This window comes from Gopherus flavomarginatus, chromosome 19 (genome assembly GCF_025201925.1).
Source record: "Gopherus flavomarginatus isolate rGopFla2 chromosome 19, rGopFla2.mat.asm, whole genome shotgun sequence".
Classification (NCBI taxonomy): Eukaryota; Metazoa; Chordata; order Testudines; family Testudinidae; genus Gopherus; species Gopherus flavomarginatus.
In genome coordinates this window covers 24,645,409-24,660,987 of record NC_066635.1, presented here as the reverse complement: position 1 = coordinate 24,660,987, position 15,579 = coordinate 24,645,409, and the positions used below count along the sequence as shown (strand labels likewise).

Below are 15,579 nucleotides of genomic sequence, written 5' to 3'. Positions count from 1 at the left end.
CGGGAGCCGGGCTCCGGGGCTCGCTTGGGCGCTCTCCCTCCGTGGGAGTCGGGGCTGGAGGGGAAGGGGCCGCCCAGGGAGCCGTGCGCGGACCTGGCGCTGCTCCTTCCATCTTCCCAACGGGCCCCTCACAGCCCCGCGGCCCGGGCCGCCCCCCACACGGCAGGCAGAAGAAGCGGGTTAAATTCCCGCGCGGGGCGGACGCTTAGGGGGCGGGATCCGGGCAGGCCGGTGGCGGAGGCAAGCGGGGCTTTTCCTTCCCGCCGCGGGCAGTGGTCCCCGGGCCAGCTCCGTGGGGAGCCGTCCAGGGCCCCGCTCCTCCCCCTGCTGCCGGGGCCCGCTCGCCCGGCCCCTCCCGGGGAGGAGGAAATCAGCTGCTGTCCCTTTAACAGGCGCTGGCGCTGAGCGGAGTTCAGGCCGGGGTCAGGGGGAGTTCGCAGCCCGGCCGTTACCTTTGCGCCTAGCCGTGCGCCGGCGGCACATGCTGCCTCCTGCGCTGCGCCCCGGAGCGGCCGCCGGGCCTGGCACGCAGGGCGCAGCGAGCGCCGAGAGAGGCAGCGCCTTGGCAGCACAGCCCGTGGAGCTGGCATGGGCCGGAGGCGCCGGCTGGCGGCGGAGAGCTCGCGGCGGAGACCCAGGGGCTGAGGTTGCTGCTCACGGGAGATGAGAGTCCGCAGAGACCTCGGCTGGCTGGCGGAAGCGACGGAGCCCCCAGGTACCGCGGGGCGAGGCGGGGCGGGAGGGCGCCGGTGCCAGGGGCTTCTGTCCGTGCCCCTGGAGCAGGGCGGGCGCTCACCTGGCTGGGGCGCCCCTCTCATCCTGCAGTGCAGCACGGACCGGGAAAGGGGCGGCCCGGGCCCACGGCTGGGTCCCTCCCGGGACGCGACCGCACAAAGCCGGGCAGGCGGCGCCGGAGCAGCCCGAGGCAGCGGGCGCTTTGCAGGGAACAGGGAGCGCAGACCCGGGCGCCTGGCTCAGAGACCAGAGGAGGGAGGGTCGGTCCCTGCCGGGGCTGGCAAAGCGGCCGGAGGTGCTGGAACTCGGGTGCTGCGGGCGCTGCCACCCCGCGGCTTGAAGTGGCTTTATCAGCACCAGGGTCAGTTTGGTTCCCTGACTCGCAGCACCCCGGCTATCCGCGTTGTTCCGGCGTCCTGCACGCGCCGCAGCCAGATCCTGCGAGGGGAGTTGAGGGCGAGGATCCTTGGAGCCAGTGCTGGGCCTCCGCGTGTCCCTGGCCCCAGAGCCAGCAGGGCCCCAGGGGTTCTCGCCCAGGTTGGGGCCGGGCCCTGCCCTCGGTGGTCGCGGCTCCCCGACAAGCCCATGGACGGGAGTCCCGCGGGCGACTCTCGCTGGCGGCCAGCAGAGCCGGCCTGCGACTTCCCCACGCGGGACTGCAGGAAGGGACCGATTCCCGCGGGCCGACAGCGGGTCCCGCCGGGGCAGAGTCGGGCCGCGGCTGCCTGCGGGCGGGGTGTGGCCCCTAGGCCGGTCTCTCTTCTCCAGCCCCTTTGTTCCGCTCCCCGGCTCCGCTCCAGTCCCAAGCACAGAGGTGCCGGACCCAGACCCGCGGGGGTACATTGGAGGTGGTTTCCATCCTGCACAGGGGTTCATGGCTCCCAGCGCCCCGTGAAACATCCGTCCGGCGCCTCTGCCCAGAGATGCTGTAAAATGGAGAAGTTTGGCTCCCGGCGGGTGTCGGCTCCACCCGGCCGGCCCTCGGGCTTTCCCTGCCCGATCCCAGTTGGCCCTGGCGCACCCACGGTCCCTTCGCCTCCCAGGGGAGCCACCGCCTCGCTCTCCCCGCCGCAGCAACTGCGCCAGCCGAGACCCCGCTCGCTGCGGGCCCAGCTCCTCCCGGCCCGGCCCGTGTCTAGGGCTCCGGCCATCCCAGTCCCAGGCCAGGCCTCGCCTCCCCGGCCAGCAGCGCCTTCCCCTTCCTTGCCCCGGCTCTCTCGAGTCGCCCCCGCAGCCGCATCCCCGCGCCGTGCGGCCTGTCCCGGCCTGGGTCCGAGGAAAGGGGCCCCGCTCCCCCAGGGCCGCTTGGTCTCCCCAGCAAGCCAGGCTGGGCTGGAGCGAGTCGGGGAAGCCCGGCCCGGCTCCTCCGCTGGCCTTGGGGCCTCCTGGTGCGAAAATCGTCGGCGGGGGCTAGAATTAAGGCACGCCAGGGAGGCAGGAGAAAGCAGGGCCGGAAGGCGAGGGGCTCCAGGCTCCCCAAGCACCCTTGGCCCCCGGGGCTTGCCCTGGAGCCCGGTGCCCGCTCGTCGAGTTTGGCATGAGAAGCGGAGTGGGGCTCTCCCCCTTCAGGAGGCTGCGGGCTCTGGGGAGGGGCCGGTGGCCGCAGGCAGCAGCGGGCTGAGCTGCAGGTCGGCGGGAGCGCGTAAGGCAGGGTGGAGGCAGAAGTGGCCCGGCCGGGGAGCTGCAGGTGGCCTGGCCCCTCCGCCCCCCGCTCAGGTGGGGCCGGGCTCGCAGGCGGCGCTGGAAGCGGAGGGAGTGATGTCACCTTCTCCCGGCGCAGGCAGGGGCTTTGCCCCCTCCCCCGCCTGGCCGCGCAGAGGAGCCCCGATATAAGGGGTGGCACAAGGCAGGCGGCAGCCAGTGCGCAGAGGAGGCGGCCCCGGCTCCCCAGCAGGACTCGCCCTCGCCTCGCCAGGTAGCGGCTGGGCCCTGGCAGCTCCGCATCCCGGGGCTGGGGCTTCCAGCTGCGGCCGGCGGCGCGGCGCCCTAGCCCCCGCCCCGTCTAAGTAGCGCAGCTCTGAGAGCGCTACTGCCCCGGCTTCGCCTCGGCTCCCACCCGCAGCCGGCGGGGAGCCGCAAAGGGCTCAGCGAGGCCGGGCGCTAGCAGGGGCGGCCGCCGAGCCGATCCCAGCCGAGTTGAGCCGACGCGGGTCTTGGCGGTGGGAGCCGGCCTCCTGCAGCCTCGCCGGGCCCTTGGGGCGGGCGCGTGTGGGGCCGGCGGCCCGAGGTCCCCGCTGCCCAGGCTGGGGGCTCCCGCGCCGAGGGAGGGCGGCAGGTCGGACGGCAGGGCCCGGCTCCCTCCCCGGGCAGCGCGGCCGCTGCATTCCAAGGGCCTTGCGCAGCGGGCGGGGATGTTTTGCCTAAATTAGGCCGCGCGCTGGGCCGGGCCGGCAGCCAGCCTGGCGCCCCTCACCGTGTGTCTCTTGCAGGTGGCGGGGGGAGCCCCATGCTGGAGGCCATGGAGATGCCGAGCCACTCGAGGCAGCTGCTCCTGCAGCTCAACACGCAGCGGGCCAAGGGCTTCCTATGCGACGTGATCATCGTGGTGCAGAACGCGCTGTTCCGGGCGCACAAGAACATCCTGGCGGCCAGCAGCGCCTACCTGAAGTCGCTGGTGGTGCACGACAACCTGCTCAACCTGGACCACGAGATGGTGAGCCCGGGGGTCTTCCGCCTGGTGCTGGACTTCATCTACACCGGCCGCCTGGGCGAGTGCGAGCCCGGGGAGCAGGGCCTAGGCGCGGTGCTGGCGGCCGCCAGCTACTTGCAGGTGCCGGCCCTGGTGGCTCTATGCAAGAAGAAACTGAAGCGGACGGGCAAGTACTGCCACCTGAGAGGCGGCTACAGCCCCTACGGCAAGATGGCCAGGGGGCTGCGGGCTGCCACCCCCGTCATCCAGACCTGCTACTCGGGTGCCCCCCGGCCTGTGGACATGCAGCCTGGCGAGCCCCACAACCCCCTCAGCACGCAGTGCGGGGAGCTCTATGCCTCTGCCTCCCAGGGCACCGCCCTGCACCAGCCTGGGCTGTGCCCACCCGAGAGGCACTGCTCCCCCCCCTGCGGCCTGGACCTCTCCAAAAAGAGCCCCACCAGCCCTTCCTCCCAGCTGCTGCCCACAGACAGACTCCACCCGGGGGACAGCAGGGAGCCCTTGCTGCCCCCCGGGCACGACAGCCCCCCGGGCAGCACTTCCCTGCTGGTCAACCACAGCTCTGCCTACAAAGAGCCACCCCAGGTGGGTGAAGGCGTGATCCACCCTGCGGAGCGCTTCCGTGGCAGCCCGCCCTGTGCCGAGCCCCTTGCCCGGGCCGAAGGCCGCAACTTCCTGTACCGCTGGATGAAGCACGAGACCCCGGGCAGCTACCTGGAGGAGTGTGAGGCGGAGAAGGAGCCTGAGCAGGAGGAGAAAGCCGAGTCGCCCCCACAGTCCCGCTACCCCAGCATCGAGAGCAACGAGCTGGAGAATGACAACAGCACCAGCGAGGACACGGGCAGCAGCGAGGGCCCATCCCCCGGGGGCACCCTGGGCCCCTACTGCAGCCACCTGGCCTATGAGCCTGAGAGCCTGGGGGACAACCTGTACGTGTGCATCCCCTGCGGCAAGGGCTTCCCCAGCTCGGAGCAGCTCAACGCCCACGTGGAGGCCCACACCGAGGAGGAGCTGTACCACAAGGCGGCCTCGGAGCAGGCCGGCCCCTTCCTGGACAAAGGTGGCCAGAGCCTGGGTGACATCATCCGGCCCTACCGCTGCTCCTCCTGCGACAAGGCCTACAAGGACCCGGCCACGCTGCGGCAGCACGAGAAGACGCACTGGCTCACGCGGCCCTACCCCTGCACCATCTGCGGCAAGAAGTTCACGCAGCGCGGCACCATGACGCGGCACATGCGCAGCCACCTGGGCCTTAAGCCCTTCGCCTGCGACGCCTGTGGCATGCGCTTCACCCGGCAGTACCGGCTCACCGAGCACATGCGCATCCACTCGGGCGAGAAGCCCTACGAGTGCCAGGTGTGCGGCGGCAAGTTCGCCCAGCAGCGCAACCTCATCAGCCACATGAAGATGCACGTGGCCGGGCCCGACGGCAAGTCCAAGCTGGACTTCCCTGAGAGCGTCTTCGCCATGGCGCGGCTCACGGCCGACCAGCTGGGCCTCAAGCAGGAGAAAGCGGCCGAGCTGCTGTCGCACACCTCACACTTCCTCAGCGACCCCAAGGGCCTGGAGAGCCTGTACCCGCTGGCCCGGTTCACAGCCGAGCACCTGGGGCTGAGCCAGGAGAAGGCAGCCGAGATGCTGGGGCCAAGCCCACTGCTGCATGGCGACCGGACCATAGAGCGCTATTCCCCCACCTAATGGGGTGGCGCAAGACCCCCAGGGCCGCCCACTGCAGCTGGAGCCAAAGAGGCCACATGGATGCTGGGTCTGCAGAGCCCGCGCGCGGTTCCCTCCCCAGATGGACTCTCTGTAGCATTTGGGGAGTGGGAATTATTTTCCCTGAAAATGTGGAGTGGTGGAGATCTTCTGCCTCCCCCCACTTCATGGGGACAGACCAGACAAGCCAAACAGCGCGGGAAGGCCAAGCCCCTTGCTGAGGGTCCCACACGAGTGGTGCTGTTGTGGGGCTAGGAGTAATGTGCTGCAGGGGTGGGGCTGTGTTTCAGCTGGGCTATGGCTTGGTGCGAATAGTAAGGTGGTGGTGGGGGGCTGTGATCAAACCCCACTTATTGGCCCACGGCCTCCATCTCCTCTTACGTCCTGTCATAGCTGCTGCCAGGAGCTGTGCCCAGATACAATGCAGTCTGTACCGTGCCCTTGCCTTACCTGGCACAGCCACCAAGTGCCCAGCAGGGGCTGGTGCTTTCCCAGCACAAGGAAAATGTGAACCTGCCTCCTACCTCAGGAGCCAGTTGCTCCCCTCCCTGGGACTCAAGAGGGCCATGGCAGTCTTCCTCCCGCAGCCTCCCTGCTGCAGACGGGCCCAGTACGAGCACAATAACCCAGCTCTATGCCCACTGCTTAAATCTTCCTCCCCTGCCTCCTGCCCCCAGTCCTAGGCTGCCTCTGCTCAGGCCCCCTTGGAGCCCAGCTTCCCATGGCACCAGGCCCAGAGCAGCTCAGGGCTCAGCGAGGGACACAGAGATTTGCTGTTGAAGCAACTGCAGCTCTGCTTTGTGCCTCAATGAAAATTGGGCTTTTGCAGCTGCCTTCAGCTGGGATCCCCCTAGCTTTGCTCACCAGCCTGAACTCTGGCTCGAGAGTGCAGCCCAGCCTGCTGCAAATGCAAAGGGGCCCCTCAATTGTCCAGGGCTGTCATGTCCACTGGGCACTGGCTGCACCCTAGCCAGGAGGGGCTGTCAGTGCCTGCTGCAGGGAACATGAGCCTGTCCTGCCTGGCTCGACCCTTGGTAGCATGGGCGGTGGGCAGCAGGAACAGATCTTACCCAGAGTAGGCTTGTCCCAGCAGCTGCAGCTGGGCGCTGCCTGTCTTTGGAGGAGCTGCGGCCACCACTCAGGACGGAGCTGCACAGGGGCACAGCTTTGTCCAGCAGCTGGATCCCTGCTGGGTATAGCAGGAGCAGCAGAAGGGTTTAATCTTCTGAGGCCTCTGCAGGAATCTCTACACCTTGGCCCAGCAACCCGTCAGAGCCTGGCCTGGTGCATGCCTCCTGCTACAGAACCCTGGTTGGGGCAGCTCCTCTCCCAGCTGTGACTGCAGCTGGGCCTGGCTCCCAAAGATCTTCCTGGGCCCACCTCACTGAGCAGAAACCAAACCAACCACCTGAGGAGGAGACCCAGTCCCCACACCCTCGCTGTACTCAGGGATGGCCCCAGTGTCCTGCCTGACCCAGGCCAGGCCCAGCTGCCTCAGAGGAGAATTCCTGCGCTGGGCGATTCCTGAGGAACCTAAGCCCAGAGTTTCCTCCACCCTTCCCCAGTCGCTGGTGGGAGGGAGCGTGGATCTGGGGCCCAGGTGGCCCTAAACTGAGCCCCTGGGATGCATCCCTCCCCACCCTCCAGTCTCTGCTCTGTGGGATCTCAGGTGGGGACCTTGCTGCTGTTTCTCTAGGGGTCTCTGCTGGGAGGTGGGCCGGAAGCATGAGGACATGGGAGCAGTTTGTTAAACCCCAACTGAGCTTTCCCAGGGGTGGGCCCCCCTCCTGCCTTACTAGGCTGCAGCGGGAGGCCTGCCCCCTCCCATGGCTGGTGCCCAGGCAGAGCAGGGCTCCAGGCCACAGAGCATGCAGGCAGGGGGCCGGGCTGCTCTCCTTGTACCAAAGGGCTTTGTCCCTGCGCTAGGGCATCTCCCCGTCCCTCAAACAGGTCTGGTGGGAGGCCCCCTCCCCTCTGCTCCCCAGAGGCTCAGTCCTGGCCCAGGAGCTTGTGACAAAGACAAGATCACCCAGTCACCTGCTTTGTGGTGCCAGGGAGAGGAAGCAGCTGCCTTGCTTGGCACCGCTGGGCAGCAGGGCTCTGCCATGCTCCGGCAGGTGAAGCCCGCTGGGGGCAGTGCAGGGGCCAATGACACTGATGGGGTGAGCAGGTAGGTCTCTGGCCTGGTGGCCAATGGGGACAGGTGCTGCATGCAGGTGCCCCCTTGCCCTGCCTGATAGCGCACTGAGCTCAGGCCGGCCGGGCTGCACTGGGCAGGCAGATCCTCCCTGCACTCCTGGGTTAATGGGGCACAAGAGCCAGGTGCTGCCACTCCCGGAGCCCTGCTTGGGGCCTTCCTTGCTCTGTCCAGACTGGGCCACCAAAGCCATAGAGGCTGGGCTGAGGACCCTGGCCTGAGGGACCCAGGGCGAGGTCCCATCCCACCCCCGTCTGGCCTGCAGGATAATGTGAAGCTCTTTTCCCTGCCTTACTCTTTTCTCCTTTGCACACGAGGCCGAGGCAGCCACCCCACGCTGCCTGCTCCTGGCCTCCAGCCAACTGTGCCTTTAGCCTGACCGGCTGCTCCTCCAAGGGGGCTTGGGGCCAACTGTCCATGCTGCCGGCTCAGGTGCCTCTGGGTAGCAGACTCAGGACACTGACCCTGCCTCCCCTTTCCAGCTGTGCAGGAACTTGAGCACCAAATGGGCTCCCCAGGCAATGAAGGGCTTGGCTAGGGCCAGGAATCCCAGGCCAGTCTGACCCAGGCTGCCCTGCCCCCTTGCAGCCATCAGGGCAAAGCTGCAGCAGCTGCGACCAAAGCACAGGGGGAGGGGATGTATCCAGTGCATGGATCCAGGTCTCCCTGCCCCCTCCCACTTTGTATATTCTTCTGGTTTGTACACGGGCGTTTTATCCCGTCCTTTTCTATACTCAAGACCAAATGAGCAATAAAGTGACATTAACAGGGGAGGTCTCGGCTCCTTCTTTTGGTCTGGATGGGCCCAGCCTGGGGCCGGGGCCGGGGCCTGGCAAACTCCACTCCTGAGGGGGTGACCTGGGACTGGGCAGTCAGGTGCTGGGCCAGCCTGGGGAGGGTTGAGGATGACGAGGGACGTGGCTCCACAGCCCAGCTGTGGGGCTAGTGGCTGCTTTAAGGCGTGCAGTCTGGGGGAGTTTCCACCCTGACTCCAGGCCCCTCCTGGGGCACCAGCAAGGGTCCCTTGGGGAAGAGGTGCTGCCGTAAAGGGCAGCCCTGGGACTCGAAGCCAGAGCTGTGGTGGGTGTTTCTGCTGCAGTCCAGCGGCGGGGGGGGGGGGGGGGGGTGTGACAGGCTCTCCCACAGGGAGACTAGCGGCGGGGAGGGGGGGAATAATGGACTATTCACTGCTGTGGCACAAGCAGGAATTCTGGGCTGGCTGCAGGACGCTGGAGCAGATGCTCTGCTCTGAGCTGTGCAGGGGGTGGGCTGGCTGGGCACCATGGTCCCTTGCTGGCCTCTTTGAAGTCAATAGCAAAACTCCTTCGGGGTCTCTGGGGAGGCTCCTGGCCCGGCTGGGAAAGAGGGGCCCGGCTCCATTCCACCCCCAAACTCGGCAGCGGTTCCCAGGGCTGGAGCGGCTGCCGGGCCCAGCTCGGGCTGCAGGCCCGTGAGCCCCGATTCCCACCCCAGCTGGGAACAGAACAGAACGAGGCAGCCCAGAGAAGCATTTGGTAGGAAAAACTTTTAAAGAAAACATCTTAACAAAGCAACACAACCCCAGCTAAGGGTCGGGGCCCAGGCTCTGCCCCACCTCCCGGGCACCAGGTGAAGCAAAGAACAAGAGAGTCACCCCAGAGCCAAAGGGCAGGGCTGGAGCACAGCCAGCACCCAGCCACCGGGAGCAGCCAGCAGCCCTGGTGGGAGCGGGTCCCAGAGCGTATGAGGGCGGGAGCTGCCTCCAGACGGTCACCAGTAGGTCCTTGCGTCCGGCTGCTCATTCACGTGTCCACGGCGGATCATGATGCCAACACAGTCAGGTCCCAGAGCTGTTCCTGCAGTCAGGGGACATCTCTGAGAAACAGCAGCTGGTGCCAGCAGCGTCCAGGGGAGATGGTGGGGGCAAGTCCTTCCAGGGGAGAGCATGGGGTGCCCGGCTTGCCACCGACTGTCCCTTTCACTGGCCAGCTCTCTCCTGACGCCGCGGCTCAGCTGGGGCCTTTCAATGGCAGAGTTCAGCAGGGTTGTCAGAACAAACGTTTCAAGTTCAACACGGTTTGGGGAAAGGTAAACAGGCGAACGTCGCTTAGAGCGAAGCCCGGCCTGCCCCAGCTCCTTGCACAGATCACACCAGCAGACCCCCTTGGCACAGTTCAGTCCTAAGGTCCTGGATTGGGTGTCCAGTAGCAGGCGGCAGCGGCTCCAGGTTGCGTTCCTTTAGTGCCCCTGCAGGCATGCTCTGGCCTGGAGACCTCCCCAGCACCGACCAGCCTTCCTGCCTGCATGTCACAGCCCCAACCTCGGTCCACAGGCTCGTCCCCAGCCCAGGCACCTCCTCCTGTCACCTAGCCCCCCCCTCCCCTCCCCGAGCGAGCTGTGACAGGAAGTCAGGGGCTGGAGTGAGGCTGCGAGGCCCTTTGCAAAGCGCCTGGCTAGCACTGCTTGGTAAGCACCAGGACGCAGGCTGCCCTGGCATCTGTAATTGGCACAGCAGGGCCTGGGGGCACAGCCCTGCCCCACACTAAGGTCCCAGGTGAGGCAGGCCCTGGGCAAGGATTGATGAGCTGCTGGTGGCAAGAGAAACTCCCCATCTGCCAGTGAGCAGCTGCCTCTCTCTCTCCTGAGGGAGGCCAGAGAAAGCACTGTCCCCTTCCCAACGCCCCCGGGGCTGAGCAGCCAGGGCAGCACTGCATTCTTCTTCCACCCGCTTGCCTAACTGGCAAAAACAAACAGCTGGCTTGGGTCTGGCTGCCTCCCTCTCCAGCCTCCATCCACTCCCCCCCCTCAGGGCCCTTCGCACCCTGGGATCCCGCAGAGACGCTGGCCCTGCGTGGGAAAGGCCTGGGAGTACATCAAAGTCCCTAGAGAGGGCAACATTGCGCCTTCCTGAAGGTGCTGGGTACCTGCCTGGCCACAGGGCTCCCTGGGCTGTTCTGCAGAGGCCTGGCCTAGCTGCAGGAGCTTGGAGCTGACTACAGCTCCTTCAGCCTCTGCCCCCTGCGATGCCCTGCCAGGGCTCTGACTCAGGCTAGCTCTGGGGGCCTGGCTCTGGGGGCCCCTCTGGGCCACACTTGCCCAGCAGCATCAGGAAGCTGCACCAATGCTTGGTGCCTGGGACCCTTTCCACTCTGGAGAGGACGCTGCCGATAAGGCTCAATGAGGCAGATGGTGGGGCAATGGGATCAGCTCAAGGGCTCCCCATTCATGCTGAGGGGCAACGAGCTCTCGCAAAGCTGCTCAAACAGCCACTATTGGCAGGTCAGTGTCAGGGCTTTGTTCACTGCTGCCCAGCCCAGATGCCTCTGCCTTCTGGCCACAGGAACAATTCACCTTCTCCTGGGTCCCTTTGGCCCGTATGAGGCCCCTGGGAAAGTGAGCACCTCAGAGCCCCTCAGGACCCCAAAGCACGGCCTGCCATGGTGACGCAACGGAGAGTTTTATTGTAATGTCAAAGCCTTAAGAGCAGGTTACAAGCATGACTGAGGCAGGGAGTGTGTGGGGCAGGATATAAGGGTGTGCATCTGGTATGCGGGAGCAGAGCAGGGGGCTCAGGAGGTATATGAGGCAGAGAAGCAGAGGGGTTGTGGGGCAGAGGAGCAGGGCAGGGGGTTTGGGAGGTATATGGGGCAGATGAGCAGAGGGGTTGTGGGGCAGAGGAGCAGAGCAGGGGGCTTGGGAGGTATATGGGGCAGAGGAGGGGGCTCAGGAGGCATATGGGACAGAGGAGCGGAGGGGTTGTGGGGCAGAGGAGCAGAGCAGGGGGCTCAGGAGGTATATGGGGCAGAGGAGCGGGCTCAGGAAGTACATGGGGCAGAGGGTGTGTGGGGCACGGGAGCAGAGCAGGAGGCTTGGGAAGTATATGAGGCAGAGGAGCAGAGGGGTTGTGGAGCAGGGGAGCAGAGCAGGAGGCTTGGGAGGAATATGGGGCAGAGGAGCAGAGGGGTTGTGAGGCAGAGGAGCAGAGAAGGGGGCTCAGGAGGTATATGGGGCAGAGGAGAAGAGCAGGGGGCTTGGAAGGTATATGGGGCACAGGAGCAGAAGGTTGTGGGGCAGAGGAGCAGAGCAGGGGGCTTGGGAGGTATATGGGGCAGAGGAGCAGAGGAGGGGGCTCAGGAGGCATATGGGACAGAGGAGTGGAGGGGTTGTGGGGCAGAGGAGCAGAGCAGGGGGCTCAGGAGGTATATGGGGCAGAGGAGCGGGCTCAGGAGGTACATGGGGCAGAGGGTGTGTGGGGCACGGGAGCAGAGCAGGAGGCTCGGGAAGTATATGAGACAGAGGAGCAGAGGGGTTGTGGAGCAGGGGAGCAGAGCAGGAGGCTCGGGAGGAATATAGGGCAGAGGAGCAGAGGGGTTGTGGGGCAGAGGAGCAGAGCAGGGGGCTCGGGAGGTATATGGGGCAGAGGAGCAGAGCAGGGGGCTCGGGAGGTATATGGGGCAGAGGAGCAGAGGGGTTGTGGGGCAGAGGAGAAGAGCAGGGGGCTCGGGAGGTATATGGGGCAGAGGAGCAGAGCAGGGGGCTCGGGAGGTATATGGGACAGAGGGTGTGTGGGGCAGGGGAGCAGAGCTGGAGGCTTGGAAAGTATATGGGGCAGAGGAGCAGAGCAGGGGGCTCAGGAGGTATATGGGGCAGAGGAGCAGAGGGGTTGTGGGGCAGAGGAGCAGAGCAGGGGGCTCGGGAGGTATATGGGGCAGAGGAGCAGAGGGGTTGTGGGGCAGAGGATCAGAGCAGGGGGCTTGGGAGGTATATGGGGCAGAGGAGCAGAGTAGGGGGTTCAGGAAGTATATAGGGCAGAGAAGCAGAGGGGTTGTGGGGCAGAGGAGCAGAGCAGGGGGCTCAGGAGGTATATGGGGCAGAGGAGCAGAGCAGGGGGCTCGGAAGGTATATGGGGCAGAAGAGCAGAGCAGGGGGCTCAGGAGGTATATAGGGCAGAGGAGCAGAGGGGTTGTGGGGCAGAGGAGCAGAGCAGGGGGCTCGGGAGGTATATGGGGCAGAGGAGCAGAGCAGGGGGCTCGGGAGGTATATGGGGCAGAGAAGCAGAGGGGTTGTGGGGCAGAGGAGCAGAGCAGGGGGCTCAGGAGGTATATGGGGCAGAGGAGCAGAGCATGGGGCTCAGAAGGTATATGGGGCAGAGGAGCAGAGCAGGGGGCCCGGGAGGTATATGGGGCAGAGGAGCAGTGGGGCAGAGGGGTTGTGGGGCAGAGGAGAAGAACAGGGGGCTTGGGAGGTATATGGGGCAGAGGAGCAGAGCAGGGGGCAGGGGGCACGGGAGGTATATGGGGCAGGGAATGTGTGGAGCAGAGTGACAGAAGCAATGAAGGAAGAATGCAGCCTGGGTATCTAATACTTTTCCTTAGCAGCAATGGATCCTGAGCAACAGAGAACCCTACAGCTTGAGGTGACGTTCTCAGAGCAGGACCTGCTGCCCCCATGCTTGAGAGCGGACCAGAGCATCTTCAAAAGGGGAAAAGGAGCCAAATATCCGTTATTTCCAGCCAGGCTCCAGTGTTGGGAAGTGACGGGGCTGCCGCAGCCCTGCTCCCGTGGGACACAACTAGGGCTCCAAGGAGCTGCCAGCAAAGTGGACAGATGAAGGAATCGAGCCAGGCTGGGAGGAACAGCCAAAGTGTGAGCGAACTGGCCAGAGAGGGCAGGACAGACCCTGAGTTCCACGCTCACAGTGTCTCAGGGGGCGCAGCCAGGGCTCCAGCAGGAACACATGCCCCTCTGGAAACCGCCAGCGGGAACTGCCACAAAGCCCGGTCCCTCCCGCTTTCCGTAGCCAGTTACCAGACAGGAGGCTCCCATTCCTCTGGCTGGCTCAGAGCACAGCTCCAAGGAGGACACTGACCTTCAGTGGGAGCTCTCTCCAATCAAGGATGTGACAAGCAAGAGGCTGAGACTGGCAATGGGGCTAGCCCGAAGCTTCCCCAGGGACCAGTGCCCTCCTGCTCTGCCCCTCCACTCTTCCCAAAGGCCATGGCAACCCACATTGTCCTAGCCTCCACACGACACATCTACAGCAGTGACCTTCCCTTTGCAGCATGGCCATTCGGGGATGGGTTTGAAGACGTGGTGTTTATTGTTCACTGGTGGGTTGGGAGGCAGTGGTGGTGGTGCAGGGCTGCCTTGAAAGCCATACTCCCACCAGCAACATGCTGCGTCACTCACACGGGGACATCTCCTCCGCAGTGACACCAGCTCAGCCCTCCTGGGCCCATTTCAGGAAGGTGGGAATGTCTCGCACGGGCACGTTCCGGGTCAGCGCCTTGACACGCAGGTTCCGATCGTCCGTGAGCAGCACCACCTCTCTGAGCAGCCGGATTGGATCATCTGAAACAATAACCAGAGAGGACGTGTGCTGAGGGGGAACTCCTGTCCTGAGGAGGGGAGCTAACCAGCCCCTGCCAGCCACCTGAACTCTGTTGTCAGCACACATCGGCATGCACTCACCCAGCTCTGCTCCACCTAATGCTGCCATCAGCTTCTCCTGCTCTTTGCTTCTTCCCGCTTGGGCTGCTTCTCCCACTCAACTTGGTTCCTTCCTTCATGCTGCCCCTATGCCTGGCCCAAGCTCCCTGTCCTCAAACCCTGCCAGCTGCAGACACATGCTCTGCTCAGGGCAGTCCCCGCAGTGCTCTTTGGTATTTGGGGAGGATATTCTATCTGGGGTATGAAGCATTACATACAGAAGGCAAACAGCAAGGTGTCCCCATGCCTTGCAGGTGCCTGGACAGGGCATGACCCCTCATGGCACCTATGGGGTGTGGCTCAGCTGTCTGGCTCATGAGCAGATCATTTTTGATGGAGCCTCATGACTTCTGCATACTGACCCCTGAAGCCAGTCAGAGACAGCCCTAGGGCAAGGCACCGCCCTGTCCCTATCACAGCTTAGATCTGGCCCCTGTATGTATCCCCAGCATGTCCACCCGTCCCACATGAACCCTGGAGAGGGCCCTGCTCTGCCCCAGGCTGGGGTTGTGTGTAAAGCAGAAAGCACAGAGCAGGCAGCACATTTGAGGGGCAGGAATACGGCCTTTGACGTAGTTCCAGCAGGACGCTGGTGCTCATTGTAAGGTCTTTAAAACCAAACCTTACTCTGAGCCATTTTCTCTTTGAAGGGCCACAAACATTAGGGCTTTGCTGGGCTAGACAGAAAGAGCTGAGCCCTGAGAAATAACTGAAATGGTCTCGCCCACTAGACGGATGAGCTGCGCTGCACACATCACGCTGGGCTGGGGCTGTGGGAGCGCTGCTTACATGCCCGTGGACAGGGGAAGTGAACAGGGTGTATGTAAGCAGCTGGATCCTGTGACCAGAGCGCTGCTCCTATTAGCCTAGGAAACACAGTGCCTCCAGATCAGGGCTTGAATGGAAAAAAAGAGTCCATGGAAGCCCACCATGGGCCCAGGATCTGCTGCACTGGGAGGGGCAGGCCCAAGGGAGGGTGTCTAGGGACCTGTTGTGTTGTAAGGGGATTTGCTGGGTTGGGAGGGGCAGGCTCAAAGGAGAGCATCTTGGGACCTGATGCTTGGGGGGGGGAGGCTCATAGGAGGGCATCCTGGGACCTGATGCTTGGGGGGGCGAGGGGCAGGCTCATAGGAGGGCGTCCTGGGACCTGATGCTTTGGGGTGGGGGGGGGGCAGGCTCATAGGAGGGCGTCCTGGGACCTGATGCGTTGGGGGGGACGGCTCCAGGGATCTGTTGGCAGCAGGATCAGGAGGTTTTGTACGGACACTGAGAAATGTGTAACAATAAACATCCTCTGTTCTGAGCCTGGTGACGTGGCTCCTTGTTACAAACCAGAGGCTGTCAGCTTGTCAGGCCCCATCCACTATAATCCACATGATTTTAAAATTCAGCATCATTTACACATAAACATTTTGTGACGGTTTCTCCGTGAATCTGACAAGTTAAGCTGCTAAGAATTTGCGCTGACAAATGTGCGTTGATTTCTGGGGCAGCTGCTGATGTAATTCCCATCCCAGCAGCCCCTGCAAACAGCTCCGGGATTGTCTGATCTTAGTACACGGCACCAGTTGCCAAGTGGGCAAGCAGAGGGGAGGGCATTGCTGTGCAGAGGGAAGAGCCCCACCTGACTAGGGTGCAGACAGCCCCGGGATACCGAGGGAAGAGGCAATGGTGGCGCTGCTGTGCAGGCACTAGCCACAGAGCTGGAAGGGGTTCTTCCATCACTGCAGTCAATCCACCTCTCCGGTAGGCGGCAGAATTCTTCTGTCAACCCAGCGGTGTCTACACTGGGGCTTAGGGCAGCTTAATTATA

At 64.4% G+C, this 15,579-nt stretch overlaps 3 protein-coding genes across 5 annotated transcripts in view; 2 read left to right on the top strand and 1 right to left on the bottom strand.

The window, feature by feature from the left end:
- LOC127037267 (hypermethylated in cancer 1 protein-like) lies at nt 1–7,494 on the top strand. Its single transcript, XM_050928743.1, is given in 4 exon segments — nt 1–616; nt 618–715; nt 3,165–3,246; nt 3,248–7,494. Coding segments are annotated over 4 exon segments (2,151 nt in total). The 5' UTR covers nt 1–481; the 3' UTR covers nt 5,084–7,494.
- Nucleotides 7,495–10,761: 3,267 nt separating this feature from the next.
- LOC127037686 (spidroin-1-like) lies at nt 10,762–12,639 on the top strand. Its single transcript, XM_050929700.1, has 8 exons — nt 10,762–10,853; nt 10,916–10,977; nt 11,415–11,560; nt 11,623–11,684; nt 11,723–11,876; nt 11,915–12,038; nt 12,139–12,376; nt 12,453–12,639. Exons 1-8 carry the CDS (start codon nt 10,825–10,827, stop codon nt 12,637–12,639), a joined length of 1,002 nt encoding a protein of 333 aa, XP_050785657.1. The 5' UTR covers nt 10,762–10,824.
- Nucleotides 12,640–13,354: 715 nt separating this feature from the next.
- Nucleotides 13,355–15,579, bottom strand: part of SMG6 (SMG6 nonsense mediated mRNA decay factor) — a 152,309-nt gene continuing 150,084 nt past the window's right edge. For all 3 annotated transcript variants that reach the window (XM_050929062.1, XM_050929060.1, XM_050929061.1), the window contains exon 19: nt 13,355–13,628. In XM_050929062.1, the coding sequence (XP_050785019.1) occupies nt 13,498–13,628 (131 nt within the window). In that variant the 3' untranslated portion in view covers nt 13,355–13,497. The remainder of the gene's footprint in view (nt 13,629–15,579) is intronic.

Bases quoted from the DNA above. Each gene is read 5' to 3' on its own strand.
- LOC127037686 (XM_050929700.1), top strand. From the start codon at position 10,825: ATGCGGGAGCAGAGCAGGGGGCTCAGGAG. The intron at 10,854-10,915 runs GTATATGAGGCA...GGGGTTTGGGAG, and splicing joins CAGAGCAGGGGGCTCAGGAG to GTATATGGGGCAGATGAGCA. The intron at 11,561-11,622 runs GTATATGAGACA...GAGGCTCGGGAG, and splicing joins CAGAGCAGGAGGCTCGGGAA to GAATATAGGGCAGAGGAGCA.